A 24,400-nucleotide genomic window follows, 5' to 3' on the forward strand; every position below is an offset into this window, starting at 1 on the left:
TCACAATTGAAGACAAATTCGTAGATTTAAATAGAGAAAACGCCCAAAAAGACATGACCAATTTCCAACTAGAAACCTTTTCTAACGACTCACAGGCAAGCTTAGGTGGATGCTTTACAGGATGACAGCCGCCATGTCCCACATGAAAGAGTTTGGCTTCCTGCTTCAGAAAGAACATCCCACCAGTTATAGTACTATAACTACAATTGCTGGAGCAAGACCACTGCTCATGGCAGTCTTTTCAGGGGCTCATTGCAGGCCTGACAAAGGCCTCGCAGAGCATAATCAGTTTCCCCACCTCAAAGAGTGCAGGCCAGAACCTGGGCGCTGCCTTCCAACACAGCTTTTAGACAGCGCGAAGGTGTGCATGCAGTCAGTGTGGAGTTAGGGCCAGCATCTGGTGCTGGAGCACTTGGTTTGTCAGGGAACAAAAACAAAACAAGAACCTACTGGCAAATCATTGTACACACATGAAGCAGGGAGTCGCTAGCATTCTGCGTTGCAGCCAGAATGTGGGCAGAAAATCTGAGAAAAGACTGCTCACCAGAGCGCTAAGGAAGAGAGATTAGAGATGGACCATGATAAAGCACACACACCAGAGCATTAAGGACAATGGAGGAAGAGACATGTTAGGACTGAGGGGCATTGAAGTTGATATAACTAGGTGGGAGGAGGGGGGGGGGTGTGAGAAGGAGAGAGAGCGCGAGCAAGAAAAGCAGCCCAAGAGCGTGAGGAAAAGTGAGAGATAATGAGGCAGAGACACAGGCAAAAGAATAAGGCAGAAAGGGAGTTCTATTTCTTAACACCTTACTAGGGCATTTGGAGGAGGGAGTGCCCTATTAATGCAATATTAAGTGCATCAGTGACTGGACTATTTATTGCCATATTTATTGGGCGTGAAATTTATAGCCATTTATATATTTAAGAGATGTGGGAAATACACCTCTATTCCACTTTGTAAATTGAAAGGAAGGGGAGTTCTGCAACTAAGAGAAGTACACACTGCGGGCTAACGCAAAAATATTTGTTATGCATTAATTTTGCTTATGTAATGTGAATTCATTGTTTTGCACATTGGTGCTTTGCACATTCCTTACCAGAGGTTCCTGGATTACACAACCTAGTCTAAGCTGGAGGCACTATTCTCAATTTCTTTTCAGGATTGTTTTGCAGAGCACTCATTTCACAACTCAAAGCGCCATCATACATAGTGGACTTCCTTTATGGGTGGTTATGTAGCCCATCACTTGTCCTTACAGGTTGGACCATTTACCCGTTAACCTTTACAAAGGGTATCACTCATGATTTTGACCTTTACCAGTTGTGGCCTTCCCCTTTTTCAGAGGTTGTCCAGCTTACACTAAAGCAACTTTGAGCACACACCACTTACTCAAGCACACCAGAATATTAGCACTACATACAAGTAAAACTTCAACTACTACTACTACTTCTACCATCACCACCATCACTCACTACAACCACCACCACACTGGTGTTACTACTGCTTACTTCTGGGGCAGGAATACAGTGTGTGTAAACATGTTAGCGGAATGGAACAGAAAGCACAAGCTTTGATTTTACATCTTTGCCGAAACGATGCTCCTGCAGGCTACACTTCCTGCTTCAGGGATTGAAGGCAATAACTCAAAATGGGAAACAACCCAATTAAGACAAATGACAAGTTTCTGGGTGTTTGAAGATAAAACATGATCTTTAAGAGAAATGTTTTATTTGTGTTAAACAACTTGGTTGCCTTTAAGTTTCTAAATTAGATACAATATATTACAAACATTGTACAATGTGGTGTGATATATACAAATCGGTCTGTTATTCCCATACAACAAAGCAACTTGAACAAAGAAGATTCGAATTACCTTTACGCCAAGGTTGAAGAAAAACTGAAGGATGCTTTTATCTATGTAAAAAAGAAGAAATATAATTGGTTATCAAAACGTCAATTCGAAAGTTACAATGAAATATCAATGCATCACTTGCAGCAAGATGTGCTACCGGATGTCAAATAAATACTTCAGTATAGTGTACATCAAATGCAATATAAATGAATGTACATGCAACGAAAAAAAGACTATTCCAGCGGGGTAGTATTATACCCCATTAAGAGGCTTGATATGGAGTTTACATGCAAACATACCGTTTAAAGATTACTATTAAGAAGACAGGCTTATATAAATGACATTTATGCATGGAAACATACAGCACAATGAGATGCAAAAGTAGTTAAGTTATGAATTCATTTTTATTCAGAAATTGGATTCCGAACGATCTGGATAATATATGCCAGGAACTATTCTGTTTAGATAATAAGCTGATGTTCATTTAGTTTGTGTGCCTTGGCAAAGCCTAGTGGGTCGAAACATGTGTTGGCAAAAGCATCAGCCAGTAGCATCATTTGATTGATAACAGTACCACTTGGACTACTGTTAGGGAGAATTATAATTTATGTGCTAATTCCCTTCTACCTTAGAGACCCCAGCTCTTTTGCTGGACTTTTGATTTTAATCCTGGAGTGAGACAGACCTTTTTATCACTCTCTCAAGCATTTTTATCCGATTTGGACTCGGTTTCTTTTGGTTTTGGAGTCTGACAAACTACATAGGCATCTTTTTGTATTGTGACAGACAGCACCCTCAGTACAGTGTCACAGAGAAGTCCTTTGGATTTCTACCAAGGTTTAAATACCTTATCTTAGGTAAACAACTGTTCCCAAGATTAGTAAAGTGAAATTGACTTTACTTACCTTTTTCTCTTTGTAGACCCAGCACACACCATCTTATGTGGAGTACTGGGGTGTTATGCTTCGTATCCCCATTGTCTACTTTCTCCTGTAACATTTTTATGTTACCCTCACTACAATTAATGGCTGGTGGCAGTGGTTTAATTTTCCTACCATTATGTGTTTTTACTGCAGGCTGAATCCTCAGCTGCAGTATTGCACCCCTGGGTGCCCATTTTGTCAAAATGGCCCTGGTCGTCTTTTTTTGCCATTTCTTGCGTGTGAGGTCTTTCTTGGGTTTTACTCTGCACGCCGAATCAGGTTTGGTCCCTTTGTTCTTTTTGTCTTTGGCAGGACTCACAGCTGAAGCCAGCCTCTGGTGCCAGCGTGTCTGGCAGGGCAGGTAGGGAGGGAGGTTCCCAAAACTCCCTGTGCTTATCTCCTTGGTTACAGGAATGTATCCGAAGGTGATTGGCTGGCTGTATGTCCTTGGAGAACAGCCACCCTGCTGTGTGAGTGACAGCTAGGCTGCAAATTAATGGGAGAAACCTGCATAAAAGGCAACTTCTCTTGGAGAGAAGGCAGAGTCGACCACTGGATGAAGGAACCAAAGAAAGAAACTGTAAGAGAAGCGTGCTGCACCCACCTGGACCGTTGGATTGCCCGGTGAAGCCCTGCTGCAGTGCTGAAGCTCCAATTTCGCATCGACTAGAGAAAACCGTAACAGATCACTTCTTCCGTTGGGTTGGTGGGACCAACTGACCCCAAGATTAACTTGCCTGGAACCCCTCTCCCTGCTGGCTGTACTTCCTTGCTGCTCCTGGAACTGAGTGCCAGGGGCCAGAAACGAGTGCATCTTTAAGCCGGACCCGAGTTCCAAGAAGATCCTGAAGACCCTCTCTAAGCAGGATGACCCAAGCCTGAGCCACACCTCAGAGTGCTGGACTCCAGAAGCAAGGGAAGCCCACAAGGTGTCCAAGAACCGCAGTGGTGCTATTGACCGGTAGCTGAAACCGCGAAGTGCTGCTGATCTGGAATAAGTCCATTGCCGCTGCTGACCTTCAAACTGCAGTGCAGGAGTCCTACAGATGTCATCCTTCTTGTGCCCACGACTGAGGCCAAGGAACCCAGGAACTGCAGGACTGCAACCAGAAGAGAAGCCAGCTGGATCAGACATAAGGTACTGTTTAACTAGGGGTACTTACCTCTTGTTGTAGGTAGCTTGCTTGTTCTCATTGGAGACTTGCATTACCTGCACCTTGCAGAGTTGCTTGCATCTTTGCTTCTACCAAGCCTCACAGCTTGTGGCCCAACACTGATTCTTTTCTACAAACTCTCTATATAACATTGCTCAAGACTTTTTGGGCAACCTTCCAGAAGTGCCTCAGCTCCCCTAGACTTTGCTCAATGGACATTGGCTGTCCTAGCTCACTGCAGACTCTTCTGACCCTTTGACTTTGTGTTCATCTGTCCCTCAAAAAGTCATACATAAATTACTTGTAAAGCTGGGAAGGGTTAACCTATACTACATTGGGGGATTGTAAAGTACTTACCTGTTCAGAGAGCTTGTTAACCTTTGTTTCCTTCCCTAACCTTTTCCTTGTTCCCAAAATGTCAGTGTTGCATTTAAGTGTCAAAGTGATATATTAATGTCCACAGTGTCCTAACTATTGAAGTCACCTCAGGGTGTAGGAGGAGTGTGTGTGTGTGTGTGTGACATCCCAAAAGAGCATCTACTTAATTGAACCTGAAGGAGTGTATTTTTGAAGTGTATTTTATTGTTGCATATTGCCCTTTCTAAAGAAGGCTTATTTAAAGCTCACTGTTTAATAAATAATTATTTTAATAAGACATCTTGAGTATAAGTGTTATTTGAATACCTGTCACTGTCGACCTCTATGTTGCACCTCTACAGCTCACATTGACCCCTCTTGAGATAAGTCTGGCTGCTCAGTCACTCTACCAACTTGTGTAGTAAAGGCCTACACCAAAGGTTGGGTTACCTATTGCCAAGAGGACAAGGCTGGTGTAGTCTCCCACAGGGTTACTACATACAATCTTGCCTAACAACTACTATTAGCAGTTAACAGACAAAGAATCAACTGTTCTTGTATCACAAACATATGTGAGAAACCTGAGGGTATTCTCGCTCCTACTCCCCTTGGATTCTCTGCCCACGTGGCCAGGGAAAGGTCATCGCTCTTGGATCCTGACCCTGGGGGTGGAGAAGTGAGGGAGGATCACCTGTGTGGATTGTCCTTGAGGAGTGGGAAGGTGGAACCCTTGGGTGTGACATGGTATCCCTTTCTCCTATTGACAAACCTAACCCTCCCTGAACCTTTATGGGCTATTATAAGCCGGCTCTCCTCATTTTCCCTCATGTGACATTTGACAGTACTGGGACGAGGAAGAGACTAATAGGAGTTATGCACAACAATATGCAGTTACAACACTTTGTGACTGAGATGAAGAAGAGGGCCTTAGAGGCGTACTGTTGCAAAAACCAGGCATGTCTTACTAATAAACCTAAATATAGTCAGGCAATAAAAAGAAAGCACTCACACCTGCAACCCTTTCACAAAACACAGGTGTATAAAAGAGGTATGGACAGGAAGGTGAAGGGAGAGAGGTGAGATGCTGATGGGGGCCTTGGTGAGCCGTTCTGCAGCCTGAGAAGCACACTGGGGTCTGAAGCAGCTGAGGGTCCAGGCGAGTGTGGCATGGGAGAAGGAGACCCGTGGCGCAGTGGCAAAACGAGACGAAGGACGGAGACCAGATGAGGTGTTGTCCTTCATACCATCAAAGGGAGTGTTCGTTCTCCCGTGGCACTGCAAGCACACAAGAGTGTCTGGGGGGCAGGGTGAGGAGAAACAACCACCTGGAAGGAAGGTGCCACGTTTGTGGCCAGCGCGATACGGAAAACGACTTCAAAGTGAGCCGGTGAGTTTCCAAGATAGAGAAACCCGGTGTTACTTTAACCGCAAGTTTCAAGAAGTGAAACACTATTGTTAATGAAACCAGAGACTTGTACAATGTATTCTGAATTCTGAACTGCAATTGAATAATATTGAATGCATGTTACACAATGAATTAACTTAAAACTTAAAATTGAATACAAACCTTCAAGTTGAATACGAAAGAGGCTGAAGGAATCCCAAAGAGTGAATTTTAATGAGTGAATACAATGTGGCAAGGCTACAGTTTGGAAAGGGATGTGTGACACATGGTGGTAGAGACACAAGCTGATTAAGGAGAAAACAGAGGACCCCAGGAGCACACCCTAAGCCTGGTGGGAAACAAAAGTAAATCGAGTAAAGGAGACTTGGTGCACAGGAGCAAGTACCAAGGAACCTCTGTGAGACATTGAAGTCTTGGGGAAGGGAACCCTGAGACTTAGCTGCCTATATGTCTTGTCTTGGGAACAGAGTCTCAAGACCCCTTTTGTATGGATTGTATTATCTGAAATTTGGGGCAGGGAACCCCAGGATTGGTTCTGAACTATATCGCCTTGAACTGGAGAATGGTAAACTTTAAGACTTTTTGTCATGGAACTTTCTTGTGCTTGGGGAAAGGGAGCTGAGAGAAAGCTGTGAACTGGAGAAGCTCAGCACTTTGAGTTAAATACCGTTTCTTTTGACTTTGACATCCCTACACATTTGTTTGTTGTAGTTGTGAGTGCAAGACTAGGTTTTTCACACAGACAGCCTATGAAGTGAACTCTGACTCAGACTTTCCTTAGTTTCGTTCAAGTAGGGAAATCCCACCTTAGCATGGGGCAAGTTAGGCCTTCAACCATTCAGACATTTAAGTTAATAAATATCTTTTGTTTGAATTTGAAGTTTACTGTATGTGTTGTACTTCATGATGCCTTCACACATAACATTGCATATGGTTATTCTTTTGCACTAAAGTTCCCATGGTATTAATGTGCAATAGTACACAACCCCAAGTTGGCAAATTTACAAAGCACAGTGTAATGGTGATGAGCAACACATGTTGTGAATAGACAACATGCCATTAAAAATGGAGCCCAATTAAACAGTGAAAATTTGAACAAAAAGGGGAAGGTAGGCAAGATTGACATCCACCCACAGATGGGTAAAAGCTTGTAAAGTTTAAAGATATCGCATAACACCACTCTAGGAAGGCACCCACCATATTGTCCCTTTGATCCTTAAGATCATCTTTGTCCTGTAAGTGATACTTGCATAATTTAACAAAATTGAATAAAACAAACACAAATTACATCCCTTGTAATGTTCTTTCTGATGGGACGTTCCTCCCATGGATTCCTCATCTTTGACATCTATCTCTCAATGCAGCTGTTCTTTTGAAACCCTTTCTGCTGCCAGGGGGACCCACATGGCTATGATCAAAGTCTCTATGTGCCCCACGTGTATATATAGAGGCACCGGGTTACCTTAGTTCCACCCTTTTTCACTAGTAATTTGACACTGAGTGACCGCAGAACCAAAGTGTGCTGGCTATCTGCCAAGAGGGGCAGGTAAGGTGGGTTGATGAGGTATCCGCATGGGTGGAACATCCACTAGAAAGAACATTACTGAGAGTTAAGTGATGTCTTCTCTAATGGACTCCTTTCTCCAACAGATTCCTCATCTTTGGTAGACATCCAAAGCAGTACATGGATCTGGAGGCGGGAGGGTAGTAAAGACACCACCTAAACCAGAAAACTCTGAAAGGCAGCTATGCCAAAACAAATCTCCTGACCAGACATTGAATCCAAGCAGTTATGTTTACCGAACGTGTGCAATGAAGTCCACCTAGCCGTTTGGCAAATATCCAGAACAGGGACTCCACGTTGCAGAGCTGAGATGGCGATCAGAGCTGAGATGGCGAACAGCCCTTTGGTGGAGTGACCCATGAGACCCTTAGGGACCTCCTTGCTAGCCAGATTATAGCATTCCGAGATGCAGACAATGATCCACCTTGACAGGGTTTGGCTGGTTCCATCTTTCTGACAGGCATAGTAGCTGAGGTCCTGCGCTAAGTCCATGCAATGGAAACTCTCCTCTACCATGGAAGGATGAGGCAGAGAAAAATAAATAAATAAAACAGGAAGATTGATCTTTTGAGAGCAATGGAAATCTGAGACCACCTTGGGAAGAAGGATGGCCCAACTCTCAATGTCACCTTCCCTTTGGAAGAAAACCAAGTAGGGAGGTTTAACAGACAATGCCTGGAGCTCACTCACCAGCCTAGCGGAAGTGAATGCAACCAGGAAAGGGAACATTACTTACTGTAATGTTCTTTCTATGGATTCTGCTCCTGCAGATTTCTCAGAGAGATATCGACCTCCAGCTTCAGCTGCTCAGAATTATTATTATTTTTGTTTTACAGGGGGCATAGTGGACCTTGACTCGGCAGTCTATCCGTCTTGACTCTGTGCTCGATCGTCGGCTCCGGACGTGATGTTAGGCAGAAACCTGTGCAGTTCCCTCTGGGACCACTGCAAAAGATTTAGGACTACAGGTGTTTGGCAGTAAACCCACTTGGTAGCAGTCTGTACCACACAGATTCACTTGGTAGCTGTGGCTGAGCAGCCAGACTTCCCTCAAGAAGAGTTAGGCAGTATACAGAGTATCCGCAATAGGTCAAGAGAACACAATAGAACATGTAAAAACTGACCAGGGCTTGGTGTAAAAGAGATATAATTATTTATTTAAAACCACATCTAGAAAAACACACAGGCACTAATAGTAAGCAATCCAAAAACACGGTCACTAAAAGATATACACTCTCTTAAAAGAATATTAGACAAGTCTTAAGTAAAGCCCCCACTTATTTTCAGACAGCGGTGAGCGCTTAACGTAGATGGCACTCTAATAATTCGTTTTAAAAAGGGAGAGAAAAGCAGAGAGTAAATTGAAACAGATCCCAACACTTTTTCACGAACACAACAAGAGAGGAAGGCAAAGTAACATCCTGAGTTTTAGAGTCAGTAGGCCGGATCCGCTTTAAGAGGCTCGAAACGAAATGTGTCCAAGGTCATACGGTTGCAGTGCACAAGAGTCTTGAAACGGTTCAAAAAGAGTTGGACCAAAGAAAGACCAGTTAGAGGGTCAAGGCGACCAGCCCAGTCCAGAAGGTTAAGGGGTTATTATTACCCTGTAGCAATCTTTAGAAAGGGAGGCCTGGCGGACACGGTACCTTAAAGTGGTGAGAATACTCCAGCGGGGGCAGTTGTTCCTGGCAGCGGATGCAAGTCGGTGCTTCGTCCGGGGGAAGAGAAGATCTCGTCGGGGAGGAAGACAGGAGTCCGTTGCACTGCCAGGGAAGAAACCAGCCGCGGAGTTTCTCAGGTACAAGGAGCGGTCCGTGGATTTGCGGTCCAGTGGCAAGTGGCTATCCGGTTGCCAGGGTGCTTGGCACGGGCAATTCAACCACAAACCGGTCTGGGGTGCGAAGAGAAGAAGGTAAACTGGTTGTGCCCACCAGTCAGGGGAAGAAGCCTCTCCAGCCGGGAGATCTTCTCTGTCGTCGGGAAGTGGTGAGTCGGTTCCGCAGGGCTCCACCGGTGGTGTCGTCCTGGTAGGTCGGCTCAGCTTCTCCCTCGTCGGATTCCAAGGTCCTGTGGCGACTTCTGAAGTTCCACTCCCCAAAGCCCTGCTTTTATGCAGCATACTCCCATTCACTCAGCCTAGCTGTCAATCAAACATGCTAAGTGGTGAGCCGGGGCCAATCACACAAGAGTGCGACTTGAGTTACCAAGGTAACTCAGTTCAGGGTGCCTAAACCCCCTCCTACACCCCCTGTGGTACCCAGACAGAGCGGCACCACTTTTGGAGGCTTCTGTGGAGAAGCCCGCCAAAAAGTGGAACAGGCTCGACTTGGGTTGGAGTCACAGAAGAGAACACAAACACCATTTTAGAATCGAGTCCTGGCAAAAAATACGAACCGGCGAATTAATATTCAATAAATAAACCGGTGGATTGTTCGAGGCTATGAGAATTAACTAATTAAAGTTGGTAGCCTCGAACAATGGGAAAATCCCATAGGGAAATATTCGCGGTCGAATATAAAAAGTTTCCACTGCCACCAGCCAAAACTCGATCAGGGGGGACGGAGACGTGCCCCCTCGACTAACAGACCCCAGGGCAATCGAATTGCCCCGACCAGTATGTCCACAATATGATGGCTTCTACTGGTTTCTGTTAATAATTTGGGACTAGTAAAGCCAATGGTGACTTTACATGCCCTGGGAGACAGTAGTCAGTCCCAGGGTATGGAGTCTATGGTGGGGTGTCACTATGACACCCCTGTGTCACTGCACGAAGGGTGCTGTGTAACACACATAGTAAAAACACATGAGACCCTATGGAGTAAAGGACCCCATAGCCCATAAAACACTAACAGTCAAAGGAACACCATAAATCATGTCCAAGAGTGGGAGAAAAGAGTCTCACTCTTGGCAGGAGAAAAAAACAAACTTCAGAAATCCAGCAAAGCTGCTGGGGGAGTCACTAGGTTAGGAAATTCAGCCTAAAGAGAGAATTCTCCCTAACATGTGACAACAGCATCTTATACATACTACATCACTACGCCCCGTGCATCAGTTCCCACAGCCCCCCACCCCCTAGCTCAGCTGCTGCAGAGGAAAACCAGCGAGAAAAGAAAGACTAACCAGCCAATAGAGTTAGAAAAACAAGGATCCCCTAGGTATAAACCAGATTTTTCAGATAAACTCTTATCCCATTTTTTTCTTTTTACAGAGGTTTTGTTTGTCAGCCAGAAAATCAACCGACTCAACCATCACTGAGACTCCTCCCTCTCGAGAACACCAACAGCTACCGCTTTCTGAGTGAGGATGGATGGGAGGTGTGATGAGGATTATGCGGGAGAAGAATCCATAGAAAGAACATTACAGTAAGTCATTTCTCCTTGAACGGATTGCCATCATCCAAGGATTCCTCATCAGATAGACTACTAAAGTAGTGAAAACCAATGGAGGCGGGATGAAAGCTCACAGCAAGAAATCTTGCAACACTGCCCTTCCAAAGCCAGCATCAGCCCTACGGGTGACGTGCAGGCTAACGATGGAGGGAGGGAGGACCAGGTTGCCACCCGGCAGATGTCCCCAACTGGAACCCCCCCCTTTGCAGAGCTGTGGAGGCAGAAAACACCGAAACAATGTTTGTAATATACTGCATCTAATTTAGAAACCTAAAGGCAACCACGTTGTTTAACACCAAGGAACAAGTTACTTACCTGTAACTGTTGTTCTCCAGCGTGGGTCTGGCATGGATTCACATGCTCATGAATATTCCCCGTCGTCAGACTGGGAATCCTCGGTAAAGAAAAAAATCAGTATCAGTTTTGTTTCTGATCTGTCTTTCTTAGTAGTAACCAATCCCTGATCTCTGGGTCATACTGCCCCCAGCCAATGACTGCCCTCTCCCTAAGCCCCGCCTCCGGCAGCCATACTCACATTTGGTAGCACACCAAGTGGCAGTATGACCAAGTGAAGAGCCGCAGAGGGGTAGGTAGGAGGGTTTGCATGTGAATCCATGCCAGACCCATGCTGGAGAACAACAGTTACAGGTAAGTAACTTGTTCCTTCTCCAGCATGGGGTCTGGCATGGATTCACATGCTCATGAATAAAAGAATACATAGCAGTATACACATGCACAACCACGGGAGGTGGCAACAGGCTCAACATTAAGCAATACAACAACTCAACATTAAGCATCTCTAACCTCCTCACCAGGCTCACCTTAAGTGAACAGGTTGCGCAGCACTGTTGGCCGACCCTGGACTCCTCCTTGGAGTCCCGATCGACGCAGTAGAATCTTGTGAAGGTGTGCGTCGACCTCTACGTATCAGCCCTGCAGATGTCCAGCAGGGGCACACCAGACAGGAACACCGTGGTAGCAGCGATCGCTCTGGTCGAATGGGCTCTAGGAAGGCCGGGCAGCGGTCGGTTTGCCAACCGGTGACAATGCATGATGCAGTCGGAGAGCCATCTGGAAATGGAAGTCTTCGAGAGAGCCTTCCCTTGATTCACAGACCCAAAGTTCACGAATAGCTGTGACGTCTTCCGAAAACTCTTCGTGCGGTCCACGTAGAACTTCAGTGCTCTAGCTACATCCAGCAAGTGCAAAGTCCTCTCGGCCGGCGTCGAAGGCGACGGGAAGAAAACTGGTAGCACCAAGGGCTCGTTGAGGTGGAAGTCCGACGGCACCTTGGGCATGAAGGAAGGGTGCGTCCTAAGCACTACCCTTGTGTCATGAAAAGTCAAGTATGGAGGCTTGCAAGATAGGGCCTGAATCTCTCCCACTCGTCGTGCAGAGGTGATGGCCACGAGGAACGCTGTCTTCCATGACAGGAACTTCAAAGGCGCCAAATGCATAGGCTCGAATGGGGCCCCCATGACCCTGGTCAGCACCACATTAAGTTCCCACGCCGGGGCAGGGGCCTTCACCGGCGGGAATGATCGGACTAGTCCCTTCATAAATTCCTTTACCAGGCGATGAGACCACAAGGACGCCCGTCCCGTAGTCCTGGTATATCGGGAGATGGCAGCCAGATGTATTTTTATGGAGGCGTGAGCCAGTCCAGCTTTGGCCAGCGACAGTAAGTACGGCAGCACCTGAGGGGCCGTAATCCGCAGAGGGTTAATCTTGTGTGCACAGCACCAGACAGGGAACCTCTTCCATTTATGACCGTAACACTTGAAAGTTGAGGACGCGCTGGCCTTTGCAAGAACCTCTCTGCAATCAGCCGGGATATCGTACCCTCCAAACTCTAGTGTTGCAGGAGCCAGGCCTGCAAGTTCAGCGACTGTGGGTCGTGGTGTAGAATGGCGCCTCCTTCTCTGGAAAGAAGATCTGCGTCCGCCGGCAGCCTGACCGGCGGGGACGTTGACAAGTCCAGAAGGTCCGGGAACCAGTCCTGCCTAGGCCACACTGGTGCGACGAGGATCATCCTGCACCTAGACTTCTTGAGCTGGCTGATGAGGAGGAGCAGCAATGGCAATGGAGGGAACGTGTATAGAAACAGTCCTTCCCAAGGGAACGAGAAAGCATCGCCCATGCTCCTCGGCTGTGGGAACCTGCTGGCGAACCTCTGGCACTTGGAGTTCGTCGCAGTCGCGAACACGTCGATCTGGGGTTTGCCCCATCGTTGGAAGAGTCGATCCACTTGATCCTGGCGCAGTTCCCACTCGTGGCACGAGCGCAGCTCCCTCCTGAGTGAGTCGGCGATGGTGTTTTTTATTCCTGCCAGGTGGAAGGGAACCAGAAATATCCCCTGGGCGACGGCCCAGTGCCACAGATCCTGGGCCTCCTTGGATAGGGCTGGGCATCTGGTGCCCCACTGCTTCTGTATGTAAAACATCATGGTGGTGTTGTCGGTGAAGATCCTCACCACCTTGTCCTTGAGGGACGGGAGGAACGACTTGAGCGCCCAGAACACTGCACGGAGCTCCAAGATGTTGATGTGAAGAGACCTCTCCTCCAGGAGCCAAAGGCCTCTTGCGTGGAGATCTCCGGTGTGGGGCCCCCCAACCCTCCAGAGAGGCGTCCGTAGTCACGGTCTCCTGAAACGCCGGGGTTTGAAAGTCTGTGCCCGTCGTGAGGTGCGCCGGGGTGCCCCACCATAGGATCGCCCGACGGAACTCCTCGTCGAGGGGGATCCTGTCCTCGAAGCAGCCCCCTGCCTGAAACCAGCAGGCGTCGAGGAACTCCTGTAGCGGACACATTCAAAGTCTGCAAAGGGGTACAAGGTAGATGCAAGAGGACATCATCCCGAGGAGATACTTGATGGACCCCACCCTGGTCATGTCCGTGGCTAACAGTCGCCATACCTTGCCCAGGATGGTTTTGGTCCTCTCCTCTGAAGGGGAGGCCAATTGCTCCACTCTGTCGAGCTTCGCCCCCAAAAAAAGTGCTACTTGCGACGGAACCAGGTGGGATTTGGGGTAGTTGATGGAGTACCCGAGCTCCATGAGCAACCGGATGGTCCTCGCCGTATGATCAACGGCGAGTTCCCTTGACCTTGCCCGGATTAGCCAGTCATCCAGGTAGGGGTAGACGTGGATCCCCTGCAGGCACAGCCGCGCCGCCACTGGTGCCAGGCACTTGGTGAAAACCCTGGGTGCCGACTTTAATCCGTACGGTAGGGCTCTGAATTGGTAGTGGCGTCCTTGAACCACGAACCTGAGGAACTTCCTGTGCCTTTTTAGAATGGGGATGTGGAAGTAAGCATCCTCCAGGTCCAGCGACGATAGGAAGTCTCCTTCCTCCAGCTGTCCCAGTACGTGCTGGAGGGTGACCATCCTGAATTTCTGCGCCTTGATGTATTTGTTTAACCGACGCAGGTCTAGGATGGGGCGCCAACCGCCTGTCTTCTTTCTGACGAGGAAGTACCTTGAGTATACTCTGGAGCCCCGGATCCTCCTAGGGACGAGCTCGATGGCACCTTTCTTGAGCATCGCCTTCACCTCCAACAGCAGTTGAGGGACGTGATTCTCCTTCCTGGCCATGGGAGGCATGCAAGGGCACTTATTTAGGAATTCCAGCGAGTGCCCGTTGGCCAGAGTGTCCAACACCCAACGATCGGTGGAGATGGACTCCCACACCCTGACGAACTTTGTCAGTCGGCCTCCCACTGGGGTGCTTCGGTGGGGGCCTGACCACCGGGGCGGGTCAGTCTGGCGACGACGGCGGGAACCCCCTTGCTTGCCGCGACCTCTGTAGGCCTCCTGGGAAGAGGAGCACCCTGTCTGCCTCCAGAGCTCCGAAAGGGCCGTCGCTGCTGAAGCACCCCAAGGGCCCGGGCCGTCTCCGAGTCGGTCTTGATGGCCTGTAGAGACTCATCCGCCACCTTACCAAAGAGGTTGTTGCCGTCGAACGGCATGTCCAACACTCTGGTCTGGATGTCCTGGCGAAAGTCTGTCGCCTTGAGCCATCCTCATCGTCGGAGGCAAACTCCGTTGCCCAGTTGGCGAAATCCGGTATCGGCAATGTCCGTTGCCACCGTAATGGCGTGATCCGACGCCACCTCGCCCTCCTGCAGAATTTCTAGGGCCTCAGCCCTTTTGTCATCAGGCAGGAAATCTAGCAGGGGAGCTATCTTGAACCAGAGCTCCCTGTCGTAGCGGGCCACGATCGCTAAGGCATTGGCGCCTTAATCGTCATTGCCACCGACGAGATGACTCGTTGTCCCATAGAGTCCAACTTCTTACCCTCGCTGTCCGGCGGGGAAGTTGAAGTTGAGGCTGCCGCGTCCGCTGCCTTCTTCTTAGCCGCTGCCGAGACGACCGAGTCCGGCGTGGGCTGGGCCCTGAGGCACAAGGGGGCGGCATTGGGCACTCGGTACTTCTTCTCGTACCTGTCCCTCTTGGCGGGTGTCGTGGGAGGGTTCTTGAGGTCAGCAAGCCCCTCGTCCCAGATGTCGTTGAGTAAAGGCACCGCAAGGGCCGTCTTCCTCTTAGCCTCTCGTCGTTGGTACAGAAACCCCTCCTTTTTCTGTTCTTCAGGGCAGAGCTGGAAGAGCTCGGATGCCCTGGTTATCATGGCGTGGAAAGAGCCAACCTAGTCGGCTGGGGACACCCGCGGGGGGTGAGGGGGTCTGACGACAGGATGTCTGCTGTGTCATCACCGCCGTCATCGTCCGTCCCCGTATCCGTCGCCGTATCCTCTCCCGGCGAGGGGGATGAGGGGTCCACCGGTCTCGCGGGCACGAAGGGTGGAGCGGGGTGGACCCTTCCCCGCTTGTTAGGAGGGCTTCCCGACGGGCCTGGTTCTGGCTCCTCCGTCGGGATGCGTGGTAATCTCGTCCTTATCTCGGTACATAAGGATTGGATTGCCAACAAAATGGCCGCCGAGCTATCCTGGGGCTCGGGCAATGGCTGCGACGGACGGGATGGCCGCTCCAGTGGGCCCCGTTCGTCGTCCTCGTCGCTATCTTCGATCACGTCAGCAGGGACCGTCCCCTGGGATCGAACCTTCTCGAACCTCTTGTTGAGGTTTATGAACCTCTCGTTGAGGCCTATGGACCTTTCGTTGAGGCCCCTCTCGGTCTCCACCAGTTCCTCCACAGAGGCTGATTCTGAGTCTGTAAAGGCCACCGCCCTCACCCTTTTTCAGCCGGGGGCTTCACGGGGGTCTTAGCGGTGGGCTGGAAAGAGGATTCCCTCCGCGGCGGCAGGGATACTCTGGGCCCAGAGACCGTTTCCATTGGCGTAGGCTCAGCCGGCTCCGCCAGGGTCGCAGCGACCACTTCGGTAGAAGCCTTAGCCGGGTGGATCAAGGCCCTCACCACATTAGGTGCGTCCTGGGCCTTCGCCTTGGGGCAGGGTCAACGCCTCGCTCCCACTTCGAGATCGACCAGGTCCGCTCCAGCGGTCTACCCAGGTTCTCAGACTTCCTCTTCCTCGACCCAGAGCGCTGGCTCATGGTCGAACGTGCCAGAGAAGTAGCGCTCTGCTTGGCAACCGAAGGGCCCGAACATTCGGCGCTCCCGGAGGCCGCACTCGCGGTGCTTGGCCTTCTGTTGGGCCCCCATCACCTGGGCGCCCTCAAAGGACTTAGAAGCCCGCTCAGACGACTTCTTCGCCTTCTCACTTGCTGTGCCCTTCTCCAGCCAGGTGGCGAGGCGGGAACGACGATCTTGTTTGGTCCGTTCCGAAAGGTTCTTGCAGATCGCACAGTCCTTCTCCAGGTGCGTCTTGACCCCATGGAGGCAGTAGAGGCATCGCAAATGCTCGTCGTCCTTGAAAACGTTACATAATCCACATCCAGGGCAGTTCCTGAACAGCTTGGATCCAGGCGTCGAGCTCCCTTTGTCCTGGGCCATGTACTTGAGGTAGGCCTCAGATCTTCCGGAATCCTCCAAGAAGTGTAAACTCGACGAAAAATTCACCCTTGAGGGGCGTAGAAGAATTCCGAAACGGGTCCCCGTTATCGGAAGTAGAAACGGTGGAGCTTGAGGCTCAATTAAACCAAAAAAATGAGAAATTCTCCTGAAAAAACATGAAAATGCTAAAAAAACTCGGGGGGTAAACACAAGGACTCCCAACACTTGAGCGTGCGGTAAAAATCTGAGGATGGCTGCCGTAGGCGGGGCTTACGGAGAGGGCAGTCATTGGCTGGGGGCAGTATGACCCAGAGATCAGTGATTGGTCACTACTAAGAAAGACAGATCAGAAACGAAACTGATACTGATATTTTCTTTACCAAGGATTCCCAGCCTGACGACGGGGAATATTCATGAGCATGTGAATCCATGCCAGACCCCATGCTGGAGAATAAAACATTACTCTTAAAGAACATGTTTTATCTACTAACAATTTAACATCCAAAAACTCTCGAGTTATTGCCTTCAATCCCTAAAGCAGGAAATGTAGCCTGCAGTTGCATCGTTTCGGCAAAGATGTAAAATCAAAGCTTGTGCTTTCTGTTCCATTCCACTAACATGTTTACACACACTGTATTCCTGCCCAAGAAATAGCAGTAGTTTTACAAGTATGTACTGCTAGTATTCTGGTGTGCTTGAGTAAGTGGTGTGCGCTCAAAGTTGCTTTAGTGTAAACTGGACAACCCTTGAAAAAAAGTGGGCCCTGGGGTACATTGTATGATCCATCACAAAAATTATCTGTTTGGTTACCACTAGGCCTTTTCTTGACACGGAGTAGCCTACAAACAACTGATCTGTTTTCCTATACTCTGCCGCCCTCGCCACATGGAAACGTAATGCCCTCTTGGGGTCCAAACGGTGGAAACGCCCCACCTCCTTGGAGGAATGCAGAGGTGGGTAGAACATTGACAGATCCATCGCCTGAGAAAGATGAAACTCAACACCACCCTTAGGCAAGAATCCCAGCCGTACCATAAGCGATGCCTTCTCACGGAAGAAACAGAGAAATGGTTGTTTGCAAGGGGCCTGCAACTCACTGTCAGGTCCCTGTGTACCCTCCCAATCCTCCTCACCTGATTCCACTGAAGTAAGGTCCTCGGATACAGTACCAGATAATTTGCTCTTCCTTTTCTTGTCGAAATATGGCTTTTCTTTAGGCTTGTGGTCCTTCCGTTCGTGTAAATAGGGTCTGGCTCCCTCGGAGGCCACCTTGGCAGAGCTGGAACCGGTCCTTGGGGTACCCCGGGGAGCCAGCCCCAAAGCAGGGAAAAAGCCAAGTGGCGGAAAAAACCCTGATGTCCAAGAGTCTTGATTGGAGTTAAACGTTCCGGAGTGCAGAGTAGAAACAAATGGGATCTTAGAACTGAAACGTGGCAGCAGGAAGTTTAAGCAGCTATTCCCTGGGATAGGAAGCAATCGCCTCAAAAATAGAAACAGGAAAAAACACGGAGAGATTAAAGCAGGAGAGTGGTGCGGTAAGGAATAACTAACACCAAACCCAATGATGCGGAGGTCCGCGTAAGGATCCCTGGCGCACGAGTGCTCCAGGCAAAGAGAGCGGAGACCGCTGAAAGAAGGAGGCGAACAGCAGGAAACGAAGGTAAGAAATGAGCGGCGATAGATGCCGGAATAGTACTAGAAGTGAACCGCAAGACAGCGGAAGAAACCCGGGTTCAAACAGAACGCGGATAGTAGGAATGCCGGCAAGACGCCGAAAGAGAAAAGGGTACGGAAAGACAAAGAAACAAACCTTAGTCGGGAGGCAGGAATAAGAGATACACACAGAAAAAACAAGGAAGAACGTCAGGGCGAAACTGACAGGTAATAGGACTAAAGTTTAAGTCGCACAGAGCGTTGTGCCAAGAACAACAGATACAACGCAATGAGCGCGGGGACGGGGTCTGGTAATATACTAGACGCCGCCATATTGGATGAGGACTAGAGCGGTAGGAGAGCTAAAGTTAATGCCTCCAGCGCTCCCACAGCTTCCACCCGCAGTTCCTGACACTCACTGACCTGTCTGGCCGAAGTGATGGCAACCAAAAAGGCAGTCTTTAACCTAAGCAGCCGCAAGGAACAAGAGTGTAAGGGCTCAAAATGAGCCGCCATCAGGAAGGTGAGAACCAGTTTGAAGTCCCAATCCAGGACAACGAAAGGTATAGGCAGAAACGTAGTCACAAGATCCTTCAGGAATTGGGCCATAATCGAGATTGTGAAGAAAGAACCTTGATCCGGAGACCTTTTGAACACAATGCCGCCAAGTATTCTTTGACTATGGTGACCTTAAGAGACCACTGACAGAAGGAACTCCATCACTGTAGTGGTGGGGCAAGAGATGGAGTCAATCTCACGTTTGCTGCACCATGCCACAAATCTTCTCCACCGGCACGCATACAGAGATCTTGTTGATGGTTTGCATGCAGCCACCAGCACATCCAACATCTCCTCAGAGAGGTCCCAGTCATCTCATCCTCTCAAGAGCCACACACGTATGTTGAGGGGCTCTGGGTTCAGGTGGAGCACCAGACTTTCCGACTGCGTTAGGAGATCCGGGCGGCGAGGAAACCAGAGAGGTGGGCAGACGGTCAAGTCCAGAAGGACCAAGTACCATGTTCTCCATGCCCAATCGGGGTGATCAGAACCACAGTTGCTCAAAGCCTCCTCAACCTCCTGGGAAGCCAAGAAATGGCAGGAATCAGAGGGAAAGGCGTAGTGGAGAGGGAAGGTCCAGTCCACTAGAAACACATCCCCTAGCACGCTGTTGGCTGGGAATTCCCTCAAGCAAAGTCATCTGCACTTCCCGTTGGACTCCTTGGTAAACAGATCTACTGCTCGGGTACTCCAGAGACTGAAGACCTCCTCCAGCACTTCCTGGCACACTTTCCACTCGTGTGAGACCATGCTCTGCCTGCTCAGAGCATCCGCCAAACTGTTGTCTGTCCCCGCCAGATGAACTGCCAAGACAGATTTGGTTCACTAGCAACCAAAACCACAGCTGCATAGCCTTTCTGCAGAGGGGGAGGGAGAGCACACAACCCTGCTTGTTCAGGTAGTGCAAGACACCATAATGTCAATCAAGATTAGGACATGCTTCCCCTTCAGAGACAGGGCAGTGCAAACCTCTTCAGAGCTAACCTAATGGCTCGCAGCTCCAGCCTGTTGATGTGCCACCTGGCTTCCATTGCTAACCAAAGGCTGCTTACCTGCAAGTTCTCGCAATGAGCATCAGAGCCCTTCAGGGACGCATCTGTGACCACCTGAATCTGAGGCCACAGAGGCAAGAAGCGTTCCCCTGCTAGCAAGTTGCTGCTGCTAGTCCACCAAGAAAGGCTGGGCACACTCCAAGGACATCCTTCAGAGTTCTGAGGTACTGGGACCACTGACCCCAAAGGAGCCATTGCAACTATCGCATTCAAAGCCTAGTCTCTGGCACTAGAAAAATACACGAGGCCTATGAGCCAGATGAAGGATAGCTGCTGGTAAGGTGGCATGGTTCCAGAATAGATCTACCATCTGCGTAACACTGGCTTCTCTCCCCGGGCAGAAATGCCTTCCCTGCCCGGGTGTCAAGCACTGCCCTGATGAACTGGAGTCTGTTAGCTGGTGTTGTGCGGGACTTGTTCAAGGAGAAGCCCAGCCTGCGGAGTAGTGAGCAGGTGTCCCCGAGATGGAACAAGACCTGCTCTGCCAACCTTCCCCAGATCAGCCAGTCATCCAGGTACAGGAATACATGGACACCAGATCTCCTGCGGTGAGCAGCAACTTCCGCCATTAGCTTGGTGAAGACTCTTGGAGCAGAGGTCAACCCAAAAGGGAAGCACTTTGAATTGGTAGTGCTTGTCCCCTATGAGGAACCTCTGGAGCTTCCTGTGCTTCTGATGTATCGGCACATGGAAATAAGCGTCCTGGAGGTCTATAGACACCTGCCAGTCCTGCAATTTTAGAGCGTGGAGAATCTCTCTCAACGTCACCATCCTGAATTTGTCCTTCCTCAGGAACTTGTTCAAGGCTCTGAGGTCCAGGATGGGACAGAGAAGCTCTCCATTCTTGGGTACCAAGAAATATCTCGAATACCAGCCCAACCCTCTCTGCTCGGGCGGTACCTCTTCCACGGCACCCTTCAACAGGGCTTGCAGTTCTTCCTGGAGCTCCTGTTCCGGCTGGCAAGGACGTGGCGAGGGCCTGCCTGCAGGTGGCAGACAATAACCCCACCACACAAGCTCCAGGGAACAAGCGTCAGAGGTAATCTCCTGTCACTGGGACCAATGCCCAGAAAGCCGTCCTCCACCAGTGAGTTGAGAGAGGAAATCAAAGCAGCTTTGAGGACGGAGCCGCCTCAGCCACTGCTGCCACTGCCTGCTGGCCTATAAAGGGCCCCTGCCCCTGCCATCCCCTACTTCCTTCCCGCAGTAGGGGATGTAGCGCCTGTAGCCTCTGCCCCTAGAAGTGAAGCTGAAGGAAGGTTTGGCCAGCTGCTTCCCAGTTAGGCCCAGAGACTTTGCAGCAAGCATAGACCCCTTGAACTTCTCCAATTAGTCATCAGCCTTGGGGCCGAAGAGGTATTCCCCATCAAAGAGCATGTCCAGACATTAGGGGAAAAGCCTGAGGAGTTAGGCCTGCCGCCTGAGAAGCAAGGCCGACCCCATCAATCGACCAACGCAGTCCGCCACGTCCAGGCTCATCTGCAATGACTGGCTGGCCACCACCTTTCCATCATCCACCAGTTGAATGACCCTGTCCTGCAATGCCCCTTCAGGGATGTATTGGGCAGCATGATCAACAGCCTTCCATAGGCCAAAAGAATATTTTGCTTAGCCGCATGAAACATTTGTAGCTTTCAAAGCCATGTTCTCGGAGGAGAACATCCTTTTTGTAATAGCATCCACCTTTCTGCCTTCCCTGTCAGGCAGCAAGTTGGAGGTGAGGTGGTTGAAGCTGCCCTGGTGAACACTGGCCGCCTGAACAACCAATCCCTCTGGATTAGGGCGAGAGGAAAGGAAATACGGTTCTCCTCTAGCTGACCTGTACTTCCTGGTAAGGTTGGAATTAACCAGGGGGATATAGCACGGGCTGTTAGGGAGAATTCTCTGTTTAGGCTGAATTTCCCTACCTAGTGAGTCCCCCAGCAGCTTTGCTGGATTTCTGGGGTTTCTTTTTTTCTCCTGCCAAGAGTGAGACTCTTTTACCCTCACTCTTGGACATGTTGAAGTGTGTTTTCTTGGTTAAACCTTGTGTTGAATGGGCTATGGGGTCTTTTACTCCATAGGGCCTCATGTATTTTTGTGATGTGGGTTACACAGCACCCTCTGTGCCGTGACCCAGGGGTGTCCTAGGGACTCCCCAACATAGACTCCATACCCTGGGACTGACTACTGTCTCCCAGGGCATGTAAAGTCACCAAAGACTTTGCTAGTCTTGAATCCTGAACAGAACCAGTACAAACCATCATATTGTGGACGTACTGGCTGGGGCAATTCGATTGCCCCAGGGTCTGTTAGTCGAGGGGGCACGTCTCCGTCCCCCCTGATCGAGTTTTGGCTGGTGGCAGTGGAAACTACGTTTTATATTCGACCGCGAATATTTCCCTATGGGATTACCCATTGTTTTAGGCTAACACATTTAATTATTTATTTACGGTAGCCTTAAACATACCGCCGGTTTATATATTTATTATTATAACTCCGGTTGGGACTTTTTGCCAAAACTTGATTCTAAAATGGCGTTGGCGTTCGCCTCTGTAACTCTGACCCAAAGTGGAGCCCTTTGTTCCACTTTTGGCGGGCTTCTCCACAGAAGCCCTCCAAAGTGGTGCCACTCTGTCTGGGGTACTTAGGAGGGGTGGAGGGGGATTTAGGCACCCTGGACTGAGTTACCTTGGTAACTCAAGTCGCACTCCGTCCTGATTGGCCCAAGTGGTGAGCCGGCCGGCTCACCACTTAGCATGTTTGATTGACAGCTAGGCTGGGTGAATGGGGGTTTGCTGCATAAAAGCAGGGCTTTGGGGACTGGAACTTCAGAAGTCGCCACACAGGACCAAGAATCCGACGAGGGAAGAGCTGAGCCGACCTGCTTCGACGACACCACCCGGTGGAGCCCTGCTGAACCGTCTCACCACTTTTCCCGACGACCGAGGAGAACTCTTAACAGAGTGACTCCTTCCCTTGACTGGTGGGGACAACCAGTTTTTCGCCTTCTTTTCGCTTCTCGAGGTATCTCGTGGCCGCCTTGCCAGTGCCAAGCACCCCGGCAACCGGAACCCCACCACCTTTTACCCCAACCACGAAAGTCGGTACAACCCTTTAACCGGAGGACTCCGCGGCTGGTTTCTTCCCGGGCAGTGCAACGACCTTCTTCTTCTGCTCTTCAGCGAGAACTTCTTCTCCCCTGACCGACGTCGAGCCTTGCTGCCACTGCCTGGAACAACTGCCACCGCTGGAGGATCCTTTCCACTTAAGGTACCGTGTTCCGCCTGGCTTCCCTTGCCACCGACTGTACGGGGTAGATTTAGCCCCCGGCTTTCGAACCTGGGAGTGCCTGGGACACCCTGGCTAAACTTTTTAAGCCACTCTAAACTCTTTCTAACTCTTTGCAAGACTTTGAATCCTTAACAACAGTGTGATCTTGGGCACATTTTCGCTCCGGCTACTCTAAGAGTGGGCCCTGCCTAGTGACTTTTGCTCACCTGTGACTTTGTGCTTCTTTGAGTCTATTGCAAGTGTTCTGGACCTTAGAGTGGTGTGTTTAACCCATTCCTGTTCTTTTTTACCCCTTTCTTGAACCTACTAGAGTGTCATCTAACGTTAAGCGCTCACCTCTGTTTTAATTATGTGGTGTTAACTTAGAGTTGTCTAGATAGGAGTAAGGGTTGGAACTGCTTTCATTATAACTGTGTTTGAAGTGTTTTTACTATATTTTGCTAGAGTGATTTCAACTTATGTGTGTTTTATAAATAAATAACTATATACTTTTGAAACCAAGCTCTGGTCAGTGTTTGCTTGTGCTATTGTGTCTGAGTACATATTGTGTATACTTTGCATACTGCCTAACTCTTCTTGAGGGAGGTCTGACTGCTCAGCCACAGCTACCAGGTAAATCTGGGTGGTGCAGACTGCTACCAAGTGGGTTTACTGCTATACCTGTAGTCTTAAATCTTTTGCAGTGTTCCCCAAGGGAACTGCACAGGTTTCTGCCTAACACGGGCGTTGCCACTAGGAGGCGACTGGGTCGGTGTGAGGGGGTCAGTAATGCAAGGAGGACAACTGCTTGTGATTTTCCCAGAAATTGAGCATTTTGTTAAAAGAAAAAGGTGCAAAGCCTACTCCATCCTAGTTCCCTACCTAGATTAAGAGCTAAGGGGATCACTCCTAAACAAAACTGGCCTTCACTCTAAACCACAAAAACATTGAAAGTAAATCATATACAACATAAATGAGTGAATAACCAACAACCGGTCATTTAGAAGTTCAAAATCAATTTTCCTCGAATGTTCAAAAAGTCTTAAACCAATTCTTGTGAGTTCCAAATGAAACAAAAGTTCACTGAACAAAAATACACTGGTAATAGGTATTCAGATTTCTGTTGAAAAAAGTTCCCCTTCCAATTCCAGCCAAGAAAACAGCACCAATGGTAATCCCGGATATCCAATGTCCAGGATTGTTTTGCCACAGTTCAAAGAATAAATTAACTTCTTCTTTGACAACTTTCCCAGTATTTAAGACCTCTTCAGTGTCTTTGGTATAATTGTCGGGATGCTTCTTCTTAGGGTATGGCTTGCCTCTTGACATCCATCC

The 24,400-nt window shown here is 49.3% G+C and overlaps 1 protein-coding gene across 2 annotated transcripts in view; it reads right to left on the reverse strand.

The window, feature by feature from the left end:
• OTUD4 (OTU deubiquitinase 4) overlaps nucleotides 1-24,400 on the reverse strand; it is a 1,503,132-nt gene that overhangs the window by 114,371 nt on the left and 1,364,361 nt on the right. For both annotated transcript variants that reach the window (XM_069631220.1, XM_069631221.1), the window contains one exon: nucleotides 1,875-1,915. In XM_069631220.1, coding sequence (XP_069487321.1) covers nucleotides 1,875-1,915 — 41 coding nt within the window. The remainder of the gene's footprint in view (nucleotides 1-1,874; nucleotides 1,916-24,400) is intronic.

The sequence above is a fragment of the Ambystoma mexicanum genome, chromosome 6q (assembly GCF_040938575.1).
Source record: "Ambystoma mexicanum isolate Mex_15411 chromosome 6q, UKY_AmexF1_1, whole genome shotgun sequence".
NCBI lineage: Eukaryota > Metazoa > Chordata > Amphibia > Caudata > Ambystomatidae > Ambystoma > Ambystoma mexicanum.